Source organism: Salvia hispanica, unplaced genomic scaffold, assembly GCF_023119035.1.
Source record: "Salvia hispanica cultivar TCC Black 2014 unplaced genomic scaffold, UniMelb_Shisp_WGS_1.0 HiC_scaffold_469, whole genome shotgun sequence".
In the NCBI taxonomy this organism is placed as follows: Eukaryota; Viridiplantae; Streptophyta; class Magnoliopsida; order Lamiales; family Lamiaceae; genus Salvia; species Salvia hispanica.
In genome coordinates, this window is record NW_025952211.1 from 1 (window position 1) to 23,363 (window position 23,363).

The 23,363-nt window shown below is 35.8% G+C and overlaps 2 protein-coding genes and 3 pseudogenes across 2 annotated transcripts; 4 read left to right on the forward strand and 1 right to left on the reverse strand.

The window, feature by feature from the left end:
- Positions 1 to 2,576: 2,576 nt before the first annotated feature.
- Positions 2,577 to 5,279, forward strand: LOC125199324 (annotated as a pseudogene).
- A 1,962-nt stretch (positions 5,280 to 7,241) lies between these two features.
- Positions 7,242 to 9,459, forward strand: LOC125199325 (annotated as a pseudogene).
- A 258-nt stretch (positions 9,460 to 9,717) lies between these two features.
- LOC125199326 lies at positions 9,718 to 14,393 on the reverse strand (annotated as a pseudogene).
- A 1,021-nt stretch (positions 14,394 to 15,414) lies between these two features.
- Positions 15,415 to 21,957, forward strand: LOC125199328 (protein timeless homolog). Its single transcript, XM_048097383.1, is given in 20 exon segments — positions 15,415 to 15,645; positions 15,741 to 15,795; positions 15,797 to 15,891; positions 15,980 to 16,139; positions 16,748 to 16,833; positions 16,836 to 16,968; positions 16,970 to 17,063; positions 17,202 to 17,339; positions 17,437 to 17,557; positions 17,560 to 17,625; positions 17,726 to 17,856; positions 17,964 to 18,084; positions 18,087 to 18,172; positions 18,377 to 18,543; positions 19,343 to 19,421; positions 20,110 to 20,613; positions 20,717 to 21,063; positions 21,289 to 21,375; positions 21,455 to 21,556; positions 21,753 to 21,957. Coding segments are annotated over 20 exon segments (2,874 nt in total). The 5' UTR covers positions 15,415 to 15,548.
- A 236-nt stretch (positions 21,958 to 22,193) lies between these two features.
- LOC125199327 lies at positions 22,194 to 23,063 on the forward strand. Its single transcript, XM_048097382.1, has 3 exons — positions 22,194 to 22,246; positions 22,341 to 22,565; positions 22,949 to 23,063. The coding sequence occupies exons 2-3, from the start codon at positions 22,369 to 22,371 to the stop codon at positions 23,061 to 23,063; spliced, it is 312 nt and encodes a 103-aa protein (XP_047953339.1). The 5' UTR covers positions 22,194 to 22,246; positions 22,341 to 22,368.
- The last annotated feature ends 300 nt before the right edge of the window (positions 23,064 to 23,363 follow it).

A 23,363-nucleotide genomic window follows, 5' to 3' on the forward strand; every position in this document is an offset into this window, starting at 1 on the left:
AATTTACTTTTAAGAGTTATTCATTTAATATTTTATCTTTTTAAATTTTTTTAAATTTTGTTACATGTCAATTAGTTGGATGACAATACTAAATCAAATATAACTGTAGTCATTTTTATAATTTATAATTATTCAAATTATTTAATACTAATATAGTTGAATGTGAATGGATATTATCGTTTAATCAATTTTATAGTACACAAAAAATCGACATAATCACCATTAATTAGTTGGATGGGAGTACTAAGAAATTAAATATATATTACATAGGGGAGTGATCAATTGCTAACTCATCACTTAATTGCTAACTACAACTAATTTAAGGCCATAGAATTTTAGAAAACGTGTATTACAATTTGTCGTGTAATTTTCATTTTTATTAATAAAATAAAAAAAGAAAAAAAAACGTCAAATTATAGGGTTTAGATGGAAATGTCAATATAGTGTTTCGGAAATATCAACACAATGCTTTGAGAATGTCAACACAATGCTTTAAGAATGTTAACCCATTGCTTATATTGACATTAACATGTATTATATTGACGTATTTTATATAGATGTTGACATTTATCTTTTCTGAAAAAATTGAAAAATTTTTGAATTTTTTCAAATTTTGACGTGAACATATGCATGTATGATATCGTTGGAATCCTTATAAAATTATCTTTAATTTGATATATGTTATATGAATTTAACGTTTTGGGATTTCTTTTAAAGTTAGTTATAACTAAACTGTAGTTAATTGACATTAATACCCCTATTGATATTTTATGGAATTAATCCTATGGCTTTATTGCGTTTTTGTTGATCGTATTGACATTTCAATGATTTGATGATCTAGCTTAATTTGAATATTTAATGATTATTATTTAGTTGTAGTTAGCAATTAGATATTGAGTTAGCAATATAACACTCCCAGTATTACATATATAGTCATTTTTATAATTTACAGTTTTAAAATAGTTGAACAATAAAATAGTTGGATGTGAATGACTATTGTTATTATTTTATAACAAATTTAATTTTGTTTCATGGTTTTTGAGTTAAGATATTAAATATACAAAAAAATTGATTTAATCATCATAAGTAGTTTTATGATAATATTAAGAAATTAGGTAAATATACATGTGGTTTTTTTATAATTTACAACTTTAAAATTTATTAATAGAGTATTAATATAGTTGGATCTACGGTTGTTATTTGTTAATATTTAGTTTTTACTATTTTATATTCATTTCATAATTTCGAGTAAAGATATACAAGACTCAAAGAAATCGATGTGATGATATTTAATTAGTTGGATGAGATACTAATTAATTAAGTATACTTACAAATAGCTATTTTTATAATTTATTTTTTTTATTACACAATGAAATAGTTTGTTTTGAATAACTATTATTTACTCCCTCCGTCCATTTAAAAGTCACATTTTTCCATTTCGATCAGTCCCAATTAAAGTCACACTTCATTTTTACCATAAATAGTAAGAGGTCTCATATTCCACTAACTCATTTCACTCACATTTTATTATAAAACCAATATAAAAAGTGGTCCACATTCTACTAACTTTTTCCCAACTTTCTTTACATTTCTTAAAACGTTCAGTCAAAGCGCGCTCGCTAATGGGGACGGAGGAGTATTTTATTACGATTAATCAAAATAATAATTTTCAACTAGTTGGATGTAATGCTAAAAATTAAAATAATAGTAATATTTAATTAGTTGGATGACAATAATAAAATTTTAAATGCATTATGTGACTTTTTTTAATGACTACTAACATTTTATATGTCAATTTATTATTAGATTTTATTGCATAAAGGTATTTGAGTGTTGAGAAAATAGAAGTAATTTAATATTCTTCAAATGCTTACCCAATATTTATAAAAATGTATGATGAAGAATGTGATAAATTTATCTTTTTAGTTCTAATTTAGCTATAATTATGTAGCTTTATGATAGAATGAATTATCTTTCCTAAATATGCAGTTATTATACTTAGAAACTTAATCTTCCCTAAATAGTTATAAAAGGGTAAATATGTAATGTTAATCATTGTGAATATAAAATATCTAAAATATCCAATTTTTTATATACAATGTTTGTTAATTTATCACTACTCAGAAAATAAATACCACTGGCTAGAAATGACAGTAATTTTATTTACTTCTTTATCTAAAGAAGAGACTACTTTATTAGGATAAGTTCTACAATTTTCAAGTATTGAATTATGTATCCGGCTCATTCAATCTCTCATTATAATTGAACATTAATAATCGCTAAATTATGGAAATAAACAGTTATTCATTACCCTTTTTTAAAAAAATCTGACCTCTTTTGCACTCTATTAAATTTATTTTGTAAAATCCTCTTCAAGATGAGGGATGACATAAATACATAATCAAAGATCTTGTCAATTTCATTGACTTTATTTCTACCATCTTAATTTCACACGATTTCGAATATTCTCTTTACCACATGATAATATTAGTTAAAATCATTAATTGCAATATTACTACTTCTCACATATAAATAGGCTCTCACACTCATATGAATGCCATGTCCAAAACAATGAGTTACACAAAACCTCAAGTTAGTCTCATCACACACACTTCATGATTTTCCCTTCTTTCATTTCAAAACCAATTGATTTAATTTCTTTTCGTTTTTGTTCTAATTTTGAACAGATCATGGAGAAGCTGCTGACCTTCACTCTACTAGGATTGGTGTTTGTGAGCACGGCAGAATCAAGAGATTTCAAATCTAAAAAAGAGCAAATCCCATATTCGGCGATAAACTGCCGCAAACACGTTGCATATCTGACTGATTTCGGAGGCAAAGGCGATGGAGTCACATCAACACGGCGCGTTTAAGGCGGCCTTGCTAACCTGAGCACGGTTGCATCCGATGGCGGGCTGCTGGCGTCCCGCCGGGAAATGGCTGACCGGATCGTTCGGTCTGGCTAGCCATTTCACTTTGTATGTACACCAAAAGGCTGTTATTCTTGGATCGCAGGTAATTATAAGTTGCACCCTCTTGCATTATTAATATAGTTATAAGTTATAACTTTAGTTTATGTAATTATGTAAACGTTATTGTTATGTGTGATGCGTTTATTAATTATAGGAAGAGTCGGATTATCCTCGATCGATCCGTTGCCATCGTATGACTGGAAGAGAAGCTCGGGAAAAGGTTCTCCGAGTCTAATTGTTGGCACCAATCTTGCGATATCTGATAACAGGTATTTTGTTCATTTACAATATGTTTATATTAGGGCTAACTAATTTGCGTAATAAATTGGACACAAAATTAATGGATTTGGATAACTTGATAAAAAATAGTATTAATATTATTATTGTAATTCTATTTATATATTTTTTATGTTATACTTTTTGGTTAAATCTGATTTTATCATGTAAATTAGATTTATTCGTTAATAACAAGTTTTAATCATGTAAATTGGGTTCATATCGTTATCGTGTTGTTATCTTTGGGTTCGAAGGTGCTGGATTTTAAATTTATGTTTAATCATGTAATTATCCAGATGTAATCATGTAAATCAGGTTTATGTTGTTATCGTCTTGTTATCTTCGGATAGGATGGTAGCAGATTACGTGTTGGAATAGAGAATATATTAAATATATCAGATTATGTCCTATTAGATTGGACCTGCACAATTTGCCATCCTTAGACTTACTCTCTCAGTCCGGATAATTCAGTCACTTTGTGAGCAGGGTTTTAAGAATTGTAATGAAAAGTGAGTTGAAAAAGTTATGGAATGTTGGTCCTATCTTTATATATTAGTTTTATAATAAAATGTGAGTATGAATGAGTTAGTGGAATATGTGGTCCATATTAAAAATGATAAAAGTGAAATGGGACAAATTATATGGGACGGATCGAAATGGAAAACTGGGACAATTATCTAGGACGGAGGAGTATATCGTAACACCACAAATTACAAAATTTTAGAGGCATTTTGATAATTTTGTGTTATAAATATTTTTTCACAATTAATATTACTGAAAAAGCTATACTATCTGAGAATTTGTCTCACTTTTATTATTTTTAATAAGTGGATGTCATATTTTATTAGTAATTTATTTCATTAACATTTTCTTTGTAAAATAATAGTTTTACTTACTTATATATTAAGGTCCATAAACAATTCCTTAAAATCTAAATCAGTATAGTGTAGTCTAGTTGATTTATGTTGTGAGACACCAGAATTTGAACAAACTTGGTTAATTCTGAATGGAACGCAGGAGGGAATGGAACGATCGACGGCCAGGGTGAAATCTGGTGGAAGAAATTCAAGGCCAAACAGCTGAACCACACAAGACCATACCTGATCGAGATCCTCCACTCCACCAACCTCCAAATCTCCGACCTGACCCTGACCAACTCCCCCTCGTGGCACGTCCACCCCACCTACTGCACCAACGTCATCATCGAGCGCCTCACCATCCTCGCCCCCGTCACCGTCCCCAACACCGACGGCATCAACCCTGACTCCTGCTCCGACACCCGCATCCGCGACTCCTTCGTCGTCTCCGGCGACGACTGCATCGCCGTCAAGAGCGGCTGGGACCAGTATGGCATCGCCTACAACGTCCCCACCCAGCGCCTCTCCATCCGCTCCTTCACCTGCATCTCCCCCGACAGCGCCGTCATCGCCCTCGGCAGCGAGATGTCCGGCGGCGTCCGCGACGTCCGCGCTGAGGACGTCCACGCCCTCAACTCCCAGTCCGGCATCCGGATCAAGACCGGGCCGGGAGGGGTGGCTACGTCAAAGACATCTACGTCAGAGGCGTAGAAATGGAGAATATGAAGTATGTTTTCTGGATGAACGGCGACTACGGGTCCCATCCGGATCCGGGGTTCGACCCGAAGGCGCTGCCGAGATCAGTAACATTAACTATAAGGATATGAAGGCGAAGAATGTGACGGTTGTGGGGTCTTTGTCGGGGATAAAGGGGGATGATTTTACGAATATTTGTATATCGAATGTGACGGTGGAGTTGGCGAAGGAGAAGAAGAAGGAGGCGTGGAAGTGCGTGGATGTTGGAGGGGTGTCGAGCAATGTGACGCCCAAGGCTTGTCCGGAGCTGGTGGAGACGGAGGTGGACTGCGCCTTCCCGACTGATACTTTGGATATTGATAAAGTGGAGCTCAACAAATGCTCTGTTGAGGTTTAGCTTGTTTTGCTTTGCTTTGCTTTGGTTTTCATCATCTGTCTCATGTTCTTTTACTTCATGTGACTAAGTTAATTAAAGTGTTTTGTCTCCCAATCTTGTTTCTAGCTAGTTTGAATTTGAGGAATGAGAGAGAATATATACACTTCTTATAGTTACTACTACATGTGAGCACATCATTATGATGATAAAACCCTCTATTGCATATACAAATAGTCATGGGAGAAACATAATAGTAAGATAAAAACGTGTAGAATCATTCGGTGTTCAATGCCATTTTTACCTTGATCATTTCGAATTAGCAATCGTTGAGACAAAAGATATTGTTCAAAACTATATGATTAAACATTTATCCCTCAAAATCAACTGCTACCATTTATAGCCATCTATATAAATGATCCAAGAAGATAGAGGAAAAGATACATGCTTAAAAAACATTTGTATAATTCTCAACTTGCTTTCATTCAACTAGAAGTATCATTACATTAGTCCAAGTAAAATTGAAGATCAAAAGGATGCAATACATTATTCGAACAAATGAATTCCCCAATGGTAAATGACACGTTTTGTAGGAGAGGTTGGTTAATATGATTAAGTGGAGAGAGAAATAGTAAGTGTAAGTATTCAATAAATAGAGAAATTAGAGAGTTGAATATTTAATAGGATAAGGAAAAAAATGGTTGAATATATTAACTATTAAAATAAAATGAAAAAATGTGTCATTTTAATTGAAATAAACATAAAATGAAAAAAATGGCGGGAGGGTATATATTATTTCAATATCCTAAACACCAATACACTCAATAATTAATTTATGACCATCACATCTCAAAATCTAGACAATCAAAAGCTCATTAATTTTATTTCCTACTTATAATAACGTGAAAATATATAAATACCACTTGCTAGAAATAACAGCATTTAATTTTTTCTTATTTATCTAAAGAAAAGACTATTTTATTCGGATAAGTTCTATACTATAATTTTCAAGTATTGAATTATGCATCCGGCTCATTCAATCTCTCATTAGAATTGAACATTAATAATCGCTAATTTATGGAAATAAACAGTTATTCATTACCCTTTTACAAAATAAAAATCTGACCTCTTTTGCACACTCTATTAAATTTGTTTTGTAAAAATCCTCTTCAAGATGAGTGATGACATAAATACATAATCAAAGAGAGAGAATTAGCCCGATAGAGAGCATGACTCATATTGTTAGTATAGCAAAGACGGTAGAAGAGGCTAAAATGACAAACAATACGTCTCGGAGTAGCTCGACTACCCACTTTTGTCATTGGGCCCTCTCGCGGATATCCTTAAGCTCAATACGGACGCATCGCTAGAAGGAGGATCAGGACATGCTTTTGGTGGTGGTCTCATCCGTGATACTACGGGATCTTGGAGGTGTGGTTTTGTTGCTAATATTGGAGTGTGTTCTATTTTGACTTGAAATTTGGTGCTTACTTCATGGGCTACAATTGGCAAAGAATATGGGTATTCAAAGTTGGAGGTGGAGAGTGATAGTTTCACTGGTGTGTCCATGATTGTGGGGAACTTTGAAGTGACCATCAATTGCAGATATATAGTACGAAAAGTGCGAGTCGTTACATGAGTTTGACTTAGTGGTGCTCCGATCACGTGCACTGGGGAAGGAAATTTCCTGCCGACTTTCTCACATTATGCATTTAACTTTTATAAAGGTGTTCATGTTTTAGAGTCCCCTTCCTGGGTTTTAGTATTTGGTTGATGTATGATAGATTAGGTGTTTGTTATGTTCGTTAGTGTGTCATCGGGCTCTGCCCCTTTTCTTACCAAAAAAAGATCTTGTCAGTTTCATTCGACTTTATTTCTACCATCTTAATTTCACGCGATTCCGAATTTTCTCTTTACCACATGATAATATTAGTTAAAATCAATAATTGCAATATTACCACTACTTTCTCACATATAAATCGGATCTCACACTCATATGAATGCCATGTCTTCATGATCATATTCCCTTCTTTCATTTCAAAACCAATTGATTTAATTTAATTTTTTTTGTTCTAATTTTGAACAGATATTCATGAAGAAGCTACTGACCTTCATTCTATTAGGATTGGTGTTTGTGAGCACAGCAGAGCAAATCCCATATTCGGCAATAAACTGCCGCAAGCACGTTGCACATTTGACAGATTTCGGAGGCAAAGGCGATGGAGTCACATCAAACACGGCGCGTTTAAGGCGGCCGTTGCTAACCTGAGCCAAGTTGCATCTGATGGCGGGCGCTGCTGGTCGTCCGCCGGGGAAATGGCTGACCGGATCGTTCGGTCTGGCTAGCCATTTCACTTTGTATGTACACCAAAAGGCTGTTATTCTTGGATCGCAGGTAATTATAAGTTGCACCCTCTTGCATTATTAATATAGTTATAAGTTATAACTTTAGTTTATGTAATTATGTAAACGTTATTGTTATGTGTGATGCGTTTATTAACTACGGAAGAGTCGGATTATCCTCTGATCGATTCGTTGCCGTCGTATGGAAGCGGAAGAGAAGCTCCGGGAAAAGGTTCTCCGATCTAATTGTTGGCACCAATCTTACCGATGTCGTAATAACGGGTATTTTGTTGATTTACAATATATATATCATATATATGTTAGAACTAGCAATTTTTGAAATAAATGGTTGGATAACCTGATAAAAACTATCACTAACATTATTTTAATTCTATTTAATCATTTTTATATTATACTTTTCGTGTAAATCGGGTTTTTTATCGTGTAAATTAGGTTTATTCTTTAATAATATGTTTTAATCGTGTAAATTGGGTTCATGTCGTTATCTTCGAGTTTGAAGGTCGCGGTTTTAAAAATTAGGTTTAATGGTGTATGTATTTAGGTTATATAATCATGTAAATCAAGTTCATGTCATTATAGGAATATCTGTTATCTTTGAATAGGAGGGTAGCAAGTTTGTGTTGGAATAGAGAATTTCCTTAACATATCTTTTTATGCCCTATTAGATAGGGCAGTTATTGGACCCTGCACACTTTGCCATCGTTGATTTATACGTAATACCACAAATTACAAAATTTAGAGGCATTTTGATAATTTTATATTATAAATTTAAATTTAATTTTATACTCCCTTCATCTCCAAATATTGTCCACTTTGATCTAACAAGGATTTTAAGAAATGTAATAAAAAGAGTTGAAAAAGTTATTAAACGTAATCCTACTTTTATATATTAATTTTATAATAAAATATGAGTGAAATAAATTAGGGAATATGAGGTCTAAACAAATTTGGAATGGAACGCAGGAGGGAATGGAACGATCGACGGTCAGGGCGAAATCTGGTGGAAGAAATTCAAGGCGAAACAGCTGAAGAACACAAGACCATACATGATCGAGATCCTCCACTCCACCAACCTCCAAATCTCCGACCTGACCCTGACCAACTCCCCCTCGTGGCACGTCCACCCCACCTACTGCACCAACGTCATCATCGAGCGCCTCACCATCCTCGCCCCCGTCACCGTCCCCAACACCGACGGCATCGACCCCGACTCCTGCACCGACACCCGCATCCGCGACTCCTACGTCGTCTCCGGCGACGACTGCATCGCCGTCAAGAGCGGCTGGGACCAGTACGGCATCTCCTACGCCGTCCCCACCCAGCGCCTCTCCATCCGCTCCTTCACCTGCATCTCCCCCGACAGCGCCGTCATCGCCCTCGGCAGCGAGATGTCCGGCGGCATCCGCGACCTCCGCGCCGAGGACATCCACGCCCTCAACTCCCAGTCCGGCATCCGGATCAAGACCGGAGTCGGGAGGGGTGGCTATGTCAAAGACATCTACGTCAGAAACGTAGAAATGGAGAATATGGAGTACTTTTTCTGGATGAACGGCGACACGGCTCCCACCCGGATCCGGGTGGGACCCGAAAAGGCGCTGCCCGTGATCACTAATATTAACTATAGGGATATGAAGGGGAAGAATGTGACGGTTGTGGGGGTTTGGCGGGGATAAAGGGGGATGATTTTACGAGTATTTGTATATCGAATGTGACGATGGAGTTGGCCACGGAGAACAAGGAGAAGAAGGAGCCGTGGAAGTGCGAGGACGTTGGAGGGGTGTCGAGTAATGTGACGCCCAAGGCTTGTCCGCAGCTGGCAGAGAAGGCGGTGGACTGCCCCTTCCCAACTGATACTTTGGATATTGATAAAGTGGAGCTCAACAAATGCTTTGTTGATGTTTAGCTTGTTTTGCTTTGGTTTTCAATTTTTTTATCATCTGTCTCATGTTTTTTACTTCACGTGACTTAAGTTTTAAGTGTATTGTCTGAGTTCACAGATTTACCTTGATCATTTTGAATTAGCAATCGCTGAGACAAAAAAATATTGTTCAAAACTATGATTAAACATATATCCCTCAAAATCGAATACCATTTATAGCCATACATTGATATGATCCAAGAAGATAGAGGAAAAGATACATGCTTAAAAAACATTTGTATAATTCTCAACTTGCTTTCATTCAACTAGAAATATCATTACATGAGTCCAAGTAAAATTGAAGATCAAAAGGATGCAATACATTATTCGAACAAATGAATTCCCCAATGTTAAATGAAATGAAATCAAATTTTAAGATTACAATACAATCCAACAAGCATTGAACATTGTTGACAATCTGTTAACTTGTCGTCTAATCTGCGGGGCTGTGAACAATAGGAATGATTCCCCTTTGCCAACTATATTTTCCTCAGTTGAATATTATGTGTGGATTCCGAGCGCCAAATGGGTTGTTTACCGCTTTGAACAACTGCAACATGCTCACCTTCTTTCGCTAGTCCTTGCTTCTGTAAGATTGAAAATAAATATTGTATTACAATCATTTCCCATGATATCAGAAATAGGTAGTCAATAAAAAAATGTTCACCTGTAACAAAGTCAAGCGTTGTTAAAAGTTTCCTCAGCATCTGCAGAAAACTCCATGTGTATGGGGCAAACGCCTTGGTATAGAGCTAATCTCTGCTGTATCTTCTTCCTGTTAGACAAGTAAAGCATAAAATCTATTAGATGGAGAAACCATACCATACTTGCTATAAAGACACATAATTCGTGATGCCAGTGAATCAGCTCCTCAAGTTTTGCACATCAAATTGTTCTTAAAGATTTACTATTATCTCAATATAAAGAGAGAGCCATAAAAGGATCATCAATAAGCTTATATGGTCAATATAATGTAGATTAGGCAACTCACTCATTTGTGAAAGCGAAGATTGTGCCGCGGTCTGTAATGGCTCAGCAGAATAGCCATGAAGCCAGTTCTAGTGAAGACAACAATTGAAGTTCCAAGGTTGTTAGACACCTTTGTTGCATGGTATGCAAACATTTCGCTCATATGGTTCTGCAAATGACAAAAATAAGAAGTAAAGAACATGCAGCACGAGCGGAGTATCAGATAAGTATGGAAGAAAACACTAGCCCTACCTTGAAGGCTTGGCCCAGATTTGCTGGAGTTGGTGGTGCGGTTATCGTAGCTTCCATCCGCAATGACACTGTGTGCATGACGTTAACTGCCTTCAGTGGGAACCTAATGAGCAATTTTAACCCAATCAATTACAATGCAAAGATATCTGGAGTATTGGCCTAGTTACAATGGAAAGTTAACTCACTTCCCGTGAGCAGTTTCTCCAGAGAGCATAATAGCATCAGCCCCTTCTTTAACTGCTATAGCAATGTCTGATACCTCTGCTCGGGTAGGAGTGGATGCACAATCATGCTTTCCAGCATATTTGTGGCCACTATGACCGTCTTGCCCATACTACGGCATAGTCCAATAATTTCTTCCTGTAAATGCAAAAAAATGGCATATTTGTGTTAAAAGCATGATGAATGGACTTGAGTGATGTCACTAGCATGGATAAATCCAGTGATCCATCTTTCCAGCAATCTAGTCAAGAATCATAGGCAAATAGCAAGGATATGTCTTCCTTTAACACCACACTAATAATGTTACCTGCAATAAAGGGACCTCTTCAATCGGCAACTCTGCACCAAGATCTCCCTGGCAACCATAGCCTGAAAAAATCAAATTTCAGCTAAAACTGCCATCTAACATCAATATAGATGATACTATGAAAGGAAAAAAAGCAGTAGCAAATCAAGCAAGCGACTGACACTATGTGCCAGAAGCTAATGTTATCTAAGGTTTCTTTTTCTAGGAGTGGTGAGTGATCCAATTATTTTGGAAAATAAGTACTCCCTCTGTCCCGGCTAAGATGACACATTTCTTAGCCAGCACGGGATTTTAGGAGTTATTGATTAATGTATTTAATTGGAGAGAGAAAAAGATGGGTGTAAGTATTAAAATAGAGAGAGAAAGAAAGATGAATATTTAAATAGGAGTGAGAAAAAGTGGTTGAGTGTATTAATTGGAGAGAGAAAGTTATAAAAAAGGAAATGTGTCATCTTAAGTGGGACGGAGGGAGTAATATTTTATACCTCAATAACAGACTACAAAAACACTTGGTGATTGACAACTTATGAGTGATACCCTAATCAACTTGAACGTCTATAAACACAATTTCTTAAACAGAAATATATTTAAGAAGAAAATGCAATCGTTAGTGGCTAGTGCAAATAACAGCAAATCATTTTCCAAAAAGTGATTACTATTGATCAACTTACCCCATCAGATGCTGTTATAATCGAATGCAAATTTGGTATCGAATCTGCACTTTCAATTTTTACAATGACATGGATATCCGCACCAGCATCTACAGGGATAAACATTCAGTTAAAGATTAGGCATTAATTACGTCAAACATACAGTCGATACTCGTAAGCTGAAGCACGAATGCTGTTTGTACCTTTAAGATAATTCTTCAGTTCATGGACCACAGATGCATCCTTGACAAAGGAAACAGCATAGAAGTCGATTTCGTTGTCCACTCCAAATTTGATATCATCCCAATCCTTCTCTGTTAAAGACAATTGGGAATGTCAACATTTGATAGAAAAGGTACTAGAAAGTAATAGAAGCATCACAGATGTCAGAAAGTATAATTGTTGATCTAACCAGTAATTGACGGCAGTGTTGCACTTTTTCCTCGAACATTGAGATGCCTTCGGGACATAAGCTCTCCACCATCAACAACTTCACACTTCACTGAATCTTTAGTCTTTGATTTCACCAAGAATGACATCATACCACCTGCATCATCCAACTGTAGACATTAAACAGGCAAAAATACAGAGACATCTTCACAAAGTTTCTTCAAATGGTCTCCAAGTTGTGAAATTCAATTGGTGTGAACCATAATATTGTGTCCCCGCCCAGTCCTCCTGCCTCTGTCCGCTAACCTCTAAAGATAGATTGCATAGGTAAAAGGAAATGCACCCACACACATGAAGATCATTTTATCTCTAATCCTAATAGTAATACATTTTGGAAAAAATCCATAGTACTATATCATACTCAACTTCCCTTTGAATTTTGTAACGACGGTTTAAGTATAATTATGTACAAGGGAAACTTCTTTCTTATGTGTTTGACATAGGCCATCCTGCCCTTGTTTACCATTTAAGCAAATGTACTTTATCCAATAATGCATAAAAAAAAAATTGCAATACAAATTCGGTAATGGGGAATTCTATATCATTGATCATTGCCAACTAGTAAGCTGCAATTATCACCTTCCTAACCAGTAAATCAACAACTCATCTTCCCCATCTAATACAAAGGACACATAGGACGTAAGAGGTATCCCTATAGCAACAACTGTCAACAACTCAACAGTTTTTGTAGAATCTGATTATTGGCCAATCTTAATCACAGTTAAGTTAGTAGTATTAGTAGTATCATACCATCAACAAGAAGCATGTCCCCTGCTTCGACATCATTAACAAAATCATCATAGTTCACACTGACGCAATCTGCCGTGCCAACTCCTCTTTGAATTGTGAAAGCAAATTCCTGACCAGGTTTAAGTGGAATGGGTTGAGGTAGATCCCCACTCCTAACCTCAGGACCCTGCCATTAGACATCACACAGCATTAGAAGCAAATTCATTTGAAATGCTGAAAATATCAGGAGGCAACATAACGCTCATTCTTGTGAAATGTTAGCCGAACTCAAATGTAATTGACAAACTAAGCAGAACCGCTCTGCTCTCTTCCCGGCTTAAAAAAGGAGTCACCTTGGTATCAAGCATGATGGCAATGACGTTGTCTTTGGATTGACGCATTATATTCCTTGACCAAATCAATGACTTTCTGGTGAGATGCATGGTCTCCATGGGACATATTGAGACGGGCAACATTCATTCCAGCCTCTGCAAGCTTCCATATCATTTCCCTGGTGTTAGTGGAGGGACCGATCGTGCAAACAATCTTTGTCTTCCGGCCGACAGTCGGCTTAGACCATATAGCCGCTGGTGTTCCGCCAGGTTGTGGAATCCCTTGTACATATTGATTCTGCTCTTCTGCCTGGTCAAGATAGTTTGAAGAAAACTAATTTAGTAGGAGTATATCCATGGACTTATCTGCTCAAGACATTTGCATTACATTGTACACATTCAGATGCCGCATAAGAATATCTAACCATTAGTATTAAATTAGATATTATCAAGATATCTCGCTTAACTTGATTGGGTCAAATTGGAAACAATGTCCTAGGAAATCAGGCTTCATACAAATTACTAAAAAAGGAAGAAACTTTTAGCATTAGATGGCAATATTAATCATATGAATAATGATCGTATATAGTAAGCAAATCACACCAGTGTCCCAAAGCATAAATCATATCGAAATAACAAACTCTTCCCCACAGTAACAACATTCATAAAGATGGAAACTTGATCCTCAAATAACACACCGGAATCACTTGCAGTTCAGAGCGCACGGCGGTGACTCCGCGGCGACCCTTCTTCTTCTCAGTTGGTCCCAAAACCTTGGCTTCAAAGCCGCGAGCCGGACTCAGCTTGTCGACACGGATCTTCTGTGATCCTGAGGCCGGATTAGCCGCAACAGCGCCATGAGTCAACCCCGCCGCCGTCGCCTGAGCCATTGCAACAATAGCTAACCTCGGACGAAAAGAGATGGAGAGAGAGAGAGAGAGGCGAGTAATTTAAAAGTTGTGAGAGAGATGGGAGAAATGGTCGATGATTTAGTAGGATGATCGGTTTCTTGTTTGTATCGAAAAAATGGAGGCTGGTGATCTCCCTAACAGTAGCTCAGCTGAGCACACAAGGTTTGACAGCCGTAGGGGTTTAAGGGCTAAAATAGGGTTTCCAAATTCAGATTGGGGCCCAACGCATTTCCTCCTGTGCTCTCAAACTGGGGCCCAACCATTCAATTCACTAATACCCGAAATCTATAATTTCGATCAGAATCAAATCGAATTTAAACATTCGCCACAGACATGTTCGGTTCCCATGTGATCAAACCAAATTTTTTTACTTCAGTTTGATTTTTTGATCCGGTTGAATTGAACCAATTAAACTTATCAGATGTTTTGATTGAATCGAATATTTATAATCTAAAATAATTTGAAATCCAAAATGTATTTATAGGAGTTTGATCAGCACATCATTGTTTAGAGAACATGAAGTTCATTACTACTCCATTAGTTTAGTTTTAATTCATTAATATTGTTTGTGCAATTATTTGATATTCAAGAGACGAAAAAATCGTAGTAATAAAATTTTTCTAAAATAAACTTAATAAAAAAATTTTTAATTCTAATGGTATTTGACATTAGATTTTTCGGATCTTGCTATTGAATTTTCAAACTTTTAGATTTTTTATATTAGATTTAGGATTTTTATAATTTTTTATTCAAGTTCAAATGGTTTGAATCATACCAACTTGGATTTTATAGTTCGAATTTACAAAATTTAGATTAGATGAAATTCATTTTTTATAAAATTTAGGATCGGGTTGAATTGCACAAAATCCACTAAAAAATATGAATATGTCAATAACATTTTAATATATTAGAAATAAATTAAATATATAAGTACATAAAATAAACAATATTAACGTGCATCAGAAAAGTATAATACTATATCCTTCATATCATATCCTTCATCCCCGTAATTTGATAAAACAAAAAAGAAAAAATAAATTAGTGTGCTTTCAGTTAATCCGAGAAAGAAAATGAATAATACTAAACGTTAAAAACAATGCTCTGAATCGCGCCAATTCTTGAAATAAGGCGGGAAAATTACCTCTGGCTAGTCTACTACCATCACTCAAAACTCTAATCCCTAATACCAAATATTCTCAGATCCACACCTCCTACACCCCTTCCACCACCATTACAGTTTCCCCAAAATTAAGGGTTTAATTCGAGGAACATGGATGGATTATCAACCATTTGCGCTGGGCTAGGTATAGTCGAAGAAGATGACAATGGGAAGCGCATTGGATATGATAAGGGAGAGTATTGTTTAGGTGCCACTTCTTCTTCTTCTTTCTTTTAGAAACTGAGATAACGGAGATGTTTATTGAAATGTTTTTAATTCGATTTTGCTCAAAATATTTGGCAGATAACTTGAAGGATCTATTAAGGTTTCTAAGGCGGGACGATCCGGAGAAAAGGGATGTTCAAGCAAATCTGTAAATGGAATACTGTGGGGAAGGATTTGATACCGATTATTGAGTATTTCCAGGAAGACCGTAATTTGGTGTTGAATGCAGGTGAGACTGAATTGGGATTTTACGAGTGTAATATGCTAGTAACATTTTAGATGAAATAATGACGATTCAAGTTCTTGTCTTCTTGTAGTGAAAGTGCTGGTATTTCTTACTATGCCCATTGAGCCTACATCGGTTGACATATTGCAACAAATCGAGTATCTTTGGGGACTGAAGTCCGCTATTACATTCAGTGATATTGTTCCAGTAATAGTGTCCCTTCTCGAAAGCCCATTAGAAAATCTTGAAAGGTCAGCTGTGCTTGTTGTTTTTACCTGCAGAAACAACTAATTTACTTGTTTTTGGTGACTATCAGAGATTAGGTCAATTGATTTTTTATCATGGAAATGGAAGTTGTAGTGGTGCTCTGGGCCCGGAGAGTAGAGACTGTCACATTTTGGGTTTTATATCCTACGTCGGGAAACTTTAATGAGGGGATTATGTTTTTCGGTAGTTGGCCAGAAAATTTTTCAGAGTACTGAAGCATGTTCCAAAATTTTTTGTCGGATGGACCAATGTATTCATTTTGTGTGCTACTTTATGAACTTAGATACTAAACAGTTAACACTTTTGGAGGATGAGTGTATCATTCTGAAAATTAAAGAAAATCCACTTTTGGTTGTGGCAAAGATGAAAGGGAGATAAACATTAAAGTTAGAATTAGTAGCAACATGATTTCTTAAAATGATTTGTTCTGAGAGCAAGAAGGTACAGGGTGAATGATAGTGATTGCTTGTTATAGTATAAAAGATTGTAACTTGTGTGTTTAAGTTGATCAATAGCAATATACTTCATCCTAATTTTTCTTGGTCTTAAATTTCACCATTGAATCCTACATGACAATTTACTTGTTTTGCAGTGCATCTTTTACGGAGGATGACTGGAAACTTGTTCAGCTGGTCCTCACTTTATTTCGAAATGTCCTTGCTATTCAAGATATTTCAACCCACAGAAAGCTGAAGGATCAGCCACTAGGTTTCTATTTATTCGAGACAGCTTTTTAGAATTATTGTTCCAGGAGAATGTTATGGACCTGATTTTGGTATTATCACAACACACTGGTGGTTCTCAGGGCTACCTTCCAAGATAACTTGCTTTTACTAGAGACTTACTATCACATATTTAAAGGTCAAAATCCTGAGTTGATTGCAAAAGCATACTCGAAGAGCTATGAGGTTTGTGGATTGTTGTTTTTCCAAGATATTAATCAAATGTCCTTCTGTATGTTTTTGTGTCCATTGAACCTTTCCTGGCTTCTTTATATCTGATTGTTCATGCTTCATCTTCATTACAACTTATGATATGTTGTTTAGGTTGAATATGATTCCGAAAATTTAGTTAGCAGTCTCCAGTCCATCATGAAAGAGGAACAAGAGAAAAGAAGGCTTACCAGATTTCACAATCTAAGTTGCTATTCGAAGTTTACTGGAACATATACGAGAGTCACCTTGGTATGGCATACAATCACTCTTGATGTTCCAGCCTTATAGTTCTGGCAAAAATATTGAACATTTATATTTTGTGGGGTTAACTGTAAATCTACAACAGGATGGTTCTAAAGCACTTCTGAAGGGAAACCCTTCTCCTTCTGATGATGCTTTGTTAAAAGGTCCTAAAGTTATCCGAGGTCCATCCAAACGAGAGAAGTGGGAACATAGAGAACTACCGTCAACAAAAATAAAACTCTGCAATTACTTGATGCTTTTATAAGCCAATTTCTGATGGGAGGATACAATGGTATTAATTTTTAGCTACTAACATGGATATTTTTCCATGTTTTTTCTTCTCTCTGTGATTTCTCTGATATTTGATCTCATATACATTATGTTTCCTCCAGTTCTGATGCAGTCAATCCGTGAAGATATTGATAAAGAGCATCTTGAGATTCAGAGCACTGATGTTATCATGTTTTTTAAGGTTGCTGAGTTTGTCACATCTTTTCAGTATCACAAGTGTGTAGCTTCTAAGGTATGAACCAACTGGTGAACTAAAATATATCATACTTTCCTTGTGTAAATCTTCTGGTTCTTGCTTCATGTTTCAAAGCTTACATCGGCTTCTGTATGCATCGACAGCCTAGTATTGATGCTAACAATGAGGAGACAGCAAATTCTCTTGATGACGATGCCCTGTTTAAAGGTAGTATATGTGGCCCAATTGCTGAAACATTGACTGAGTCGATGTTTCTACTGGTCATTTCAAATGGCGATATGCATTTGAAGCCTTGAAACAAACAAATGATTATAAGTTTCTTTCAGCAGCAGGGTCCCTTGCAAAAGTTATGGTAACTAATCTTCAAGCTCAAGTTCTACCTCATTCATCTTCAAAATTTTAATAACACCTATTGCCATATCAATTTCCTAATTTGCATGGCCTTTTACTTTACTCGAGAAGTATGTGCATCTCTCTCTAATAGATTTTTTCCATGAGTTTCTACAAGCATGCTATGTGTTGCTGTTTCTGACATATACAGTTATTTCCTTTGAAGATACGAATGCTGGATTTGGTGCTAAAGCAATCCCTAGAAGATTCAAAGGAACCTCAGACAGCTCGCATTCTTCTATACAAGTTATTCTATGATCAAACTGAGGAAGGGCTGACTCGGTTTCTCTTGAATCTGATTAAATCCTTTGACACTCATAAACAATCTAAAAGGTTTCCCACTTATTTCCTTTAACACCGTGCTTCAAAAATCATTAAAGTGTTCACCTTAACAAAAACTGTGCTCACCTAAAAAATGCAACTCATTTTGACTTGAACACCCATGCACATATAAACATAAAATATATATCATACTATATGATTTTGTCTTTGAAATCTCTTGCATCAACAAATTAATTATTCATCTAGTTTGATTTGTAGCTCCTTGGTCTTAGTTTTAACACTGATGGTGAGGTTCATCATTTATGTCGAGGCATTGGGGGTTTCAACTATCATACTTTTTTGTGTTTAGTAGCACTTCTCCCATAATGAAAAAATTATTAGTATTTGTTTTAATATGGCTGATAGTTGTTTACTCTTGTTGGTATTGTATCAAGTCACGATTCCTTAAAATAGTCTAATTTTGTAAGTCTGGGATTGATTTTTATATTATGAAGGCAAAGTATGTTAATTTGGACCTCTAAATTATGTTGCTAATCACCATACAATATTTTGTTAGATTCAGCTGCAACTCTGTGCCAGTTTAGCTTGTTTGTTGCAGAGAGGATTCAATTATTTTAACTTATTAACTTTTAAGCTTCAAATTCTTAAGTACTGGTAATCCTATAGCAGCATCATGTTATGCTATAACTTAGAAACTAAATGCGCAACTTGAATACACAACATGCACATGCTAGAATTAAACTTGGGATGCATCATGCATTGGCTTCAGTAATTTTATTCTCCGAAAATAAGTTTTAGTTCATTTGTCTTTTGTATTGCTTTGTTAATCATGCTTTAATGATTTTTCTAGTGATCTTGCCAACTTGGTGGAAACTGTGCATGTGGTGCTGCGATTGCTGGAAAACCTCCAAGCACGAGGCACTCTGAGGGTACATTTAATTTGCAATTAACTTTTTATCTATAGCTACTTGCTTTCTGTAGACTTGGTTAACTTTCATGGTTTTCTGCTCATCAAGCTGCACACAGAAGTGCCTAAAAATCTTTAGATTTTAAATTGTATTTAGAGCTATAAGTAATTCGACTTATTTCCTGGAGTTTCTTGTACGGCTGTACTGCATAATTCGAATAGTCATTCTTTTAGGTGATTAGATTTTTATCAATAATCTTTGTCCCAATTTTTATTAGATGCCTTTTACGCTGCTACATATTGTCCAACTTGATTCTAATCATAGTGGGTTTCTGGATTTTTTGCTTTCTTGATCGAAAGCAAGGGCTCAGTATATGTTCTGTAGAAAGGTCAATTACACAATAGAAAATTGTCTGGAGAAGAAAAAAATGATGTCTGAAGGGATGATTTTATCCCTTCAGCATAAATTTCTGAAGGTATAATTTTATCCATTTCTTTGAGTTATCATTTTGCCAAGACTCGGGCTGTAGTAGCATTTGAATGCTTTATCTTACTATTTTCTATAAATGTTTGAATAAAACAACACACATATTCTTCCATTAAAGTTCAAATGTTCATCATTTCTTATATGTCTTCAGATTCAATATATATTGTAACTTGTACATTCTGTATATTTAAGATTTTTTTTCTTAAATTAAGGTCTCAAAAAGTTGAGAAAGAGAAAAAAGAAGGCAGAGACCAAGAATGAAAATGTTTGTGAACCAAGTGTGGGTGATGTTAGTATCCAGAATGAGATAGGCAGCTCCACTTGTGAAGAACCAAATGATGTCAACATGTTGGAAACGGAGACATTAATAAATGACGAATTTAATGCTGAGGCTGATGAAAGCATCAGGGATGCCATTAAGGTTGATGAACCTGAAACAAATCCAGCCAACCTGACATGCAACAATGCGGAGGTGGATGACAGAAATATCACTGAAAATGATGGTCTGCATACTGATGATTCTTCTGATGAGCAGCCAATATTGGCAGATGAAGTTGATTTTAAGGTATCTACTTTGGTATCTGCTCTTGCTAGCAACACTATTATTCAGAAGTTGTGCTGGTTGCTGAAGTTCTATAAGACCAATTCCATCATGACGAATCATTATATAATAACTGTGCTCCGACGTATTTGTGATGATCTTGAACTGTCCCCGATGCTGTATCAGGTATATATATGAGCAGTTATATTGCATTATATACCTTGTTTCATTTGGAAAAGATAATTTTAGATGTAAGTGTCTCATGATGATATCTCAATCAATTCTACAGCTATCACTCCTCACAATATTCTATGATATCCTGGAAGAGCAGAAATCAAGGCCACAAAAAGAATATGAAAACATTGTCGACTTTTTGAAAAGTTTGACACGGAGAATGCTGCGGAAAATGAAGAATTATCCCCTTCTTTTGGTTGAAGTTCTATTTGTGAAGACACGAAAAGAAAGCCATTATATAAATTGTGGATCTATGCTTAATGAGCTAAACAGTATAAAAAATGAATCTGGGGAAGGCCGAAATGGAACCAAAAAGAGTGGAAGTGGCTTTTTTGATGATCAAAAATGGGTTCGCAGGAATTTGGCTGATGCCCTAGGTGATGATGATTATGACAACCAAGAGTAAGATATCTTCAACATTAGTTCATATTTCTTCTTGCAGCTTTCCAGAGGGAGCTAAGAACTTAAACTAATTTGTCATTTGAATTAGAATAAGAGCTAATTCCACAAATAATTTATTTTGGATTTACTGATATGACCCAATGCATAATGACTGGCATGATTTCCATTTTTCTAGATCAGAATGTTGATATTTTCTCTGATGAGGTTCTGATGAATGTTGTACAGGGAAGATGATCCTTTCAAAGAAAACTTTCAGAAGTTCAGGCAAAATCCAGCGGAAGAAATGATTGAAGAGATTGCAATATCTGACAAGTATGGTCTCTTTACAATTGTAGCTCTTTTCTGGTTTCTTTTTAATTGTTCTCATCTTTTGTTGCTTCCCTTAATTCAGGGAGAGTTCTGAAGAGGAATCTGGCGAGCTATCATCAAGGAGAGGAAATGGCCTGATACTTACTGATGAAATTACTGGAAAGCTTAAGGATCTCTATGAGAAGTTAGTTCTTCCTAAATTTGACAAAGCCTTTTGGACCATTATAAGACACTAGTCCTCTAGCATGAACTCTGCTTTTAATAATCATCGGAATGTATTCTTTTCATCACTAGTGGTTTTGTTTGCCTGCTACTTTGAGACTTCTATTTTGCTTTGACATTCCAAATCGCCACAATTTACTAAGATCCTGGTATGTTAGGTATAAGGATAACCCAGAATGTAGTACGCTCATTGCTGGAGAGCTTGATCCAGATGGAGATATTTCAAAACCACAAATTTCTAAGTTTCTTAGACAGCTTGGACTTAAACTGCCAGCTAAAGAAAAGAAGCAGAGCTCTAAAACCTCCAATCAACTTCAGGGAAACAAGAGGGATGCTTCAAAAATAAGACTCATCCCAATTTAACTCCAACAGAGAAAAGTTCATCACCAAAGAGACCACTGTAAGTGCTTTGAGCATTATGCATGATCTGTGTTTATCGCTAGCTTATATGCCCTACTTCATGCTTATTAAATTCTGATTTATCACATAGGTTGGTTTAATTGAAATGGAAAATTTTTGAATAACAAGATTATCTGTCTTCTGTTTAAGTTGATTGATGCGCCTTCTTACTCTTTCCTTGTCAGGAACTCTAGAAAAGAGTAGATGCATTTAGTGTTAGTCAGGAACAGGAGATCAAAGATTTATTTGAACAGTAAGAGTTCTCGAACTATGTCATGCGTAGTTTACTTATATGACCTTTACTCAAATAATTAAGATATTTTTTGTTATATTTAACTTGCTTTAAGGTTCAAAGATCACAAGAGGTGCAGCTACATGATTGCTAATGCACTTGATAGCAGTGGCAGTATTTCCACCTCTCAGGTTTCTAGAAAACTTAAGCAACTTGGCCTTGTTAGGCCAAAACAGAAGCCTCAGGCTAGCATGCATTTGAGGGATGAGATTGTAAGCGAATTTCCTTCAGAAGGTGCAGGCAACTCTGATAGTGAAACATTATCGTCTCTGAAGATTAGGTAACCTCAAACCACACCGCTCTTTGCATGCAATTGCATCTACAGTATTCTTGTGTGTCATTGCATATCTCAAGCCCTAACTAATAGTTGAACAAAAAGACCTAGTACTTTATTTTCCAACCATGAAGAGCCTAATATCTGATTATAGGAAAGGTAGTTTTATTCATGGTAATTGTTTCACATCTTAAACTCTCTTCTGAGGCTACAAACTCTCAGTTGCATTAGTGAGATTTCCATAATTAGTAATGGTGAGCAATAGAGTTCATTGAAGTCTGCAAGATCTGACCCGGCATCTCATGCACCCTAATTAATGATCATATGTTACTTCAGTCAGTTTTCCTTCACAAATGGCACATATTTAACTCCTGTTGTCTTTCTTTTTGGGGCAAACATAATCGAAATGGAAAGAATACTGATAAGAGTAAAATTAAGAAGGTAGCACGGGAATCTCTAGGAGACATCTCTGATGATGAATTACTTAGCTCTGTGTTGGCGTAAGTCTCTCTCTCTCCCTCTCTCTCTCTCTCTCTCTCTCTCTCTCTCTCTCTCTCCGTATGCACATGTACATCATGGATTACAGAGTGTTAACTAGTGGTACTTGTGTCAGTATGAAAAAAGCCATACATAGGACGTGTTAATATGTATGTTCTGTTTTGTCATATTTAGCATGAAAGCACGGTTGAGCTCAGAAATCATTTTCGGAATATCTAAGGATCTCCTTGTATGATATATGTTTTTAACTTCTGTTCTACATTATATAGTCAGTGCCTTATTTAGCCAAGGATGTTGTTCTCTTTC

Coding starts and splice junctions, on each gene's coding strand:
- LOC125199327 (XM_048097382.1), top strand. CDS start 22,369: ATGATTGCTAATGCACTTGATAGCAGTGGCAGTATTTCCACCTCTCAG. Junction 22,566..22,948: donor TTATCGTCTCTGAAGATTAG/GTAACCTCAAAC, acceptor TCTTTCTTTTTG/GGGCAAACATAATCGAAATG.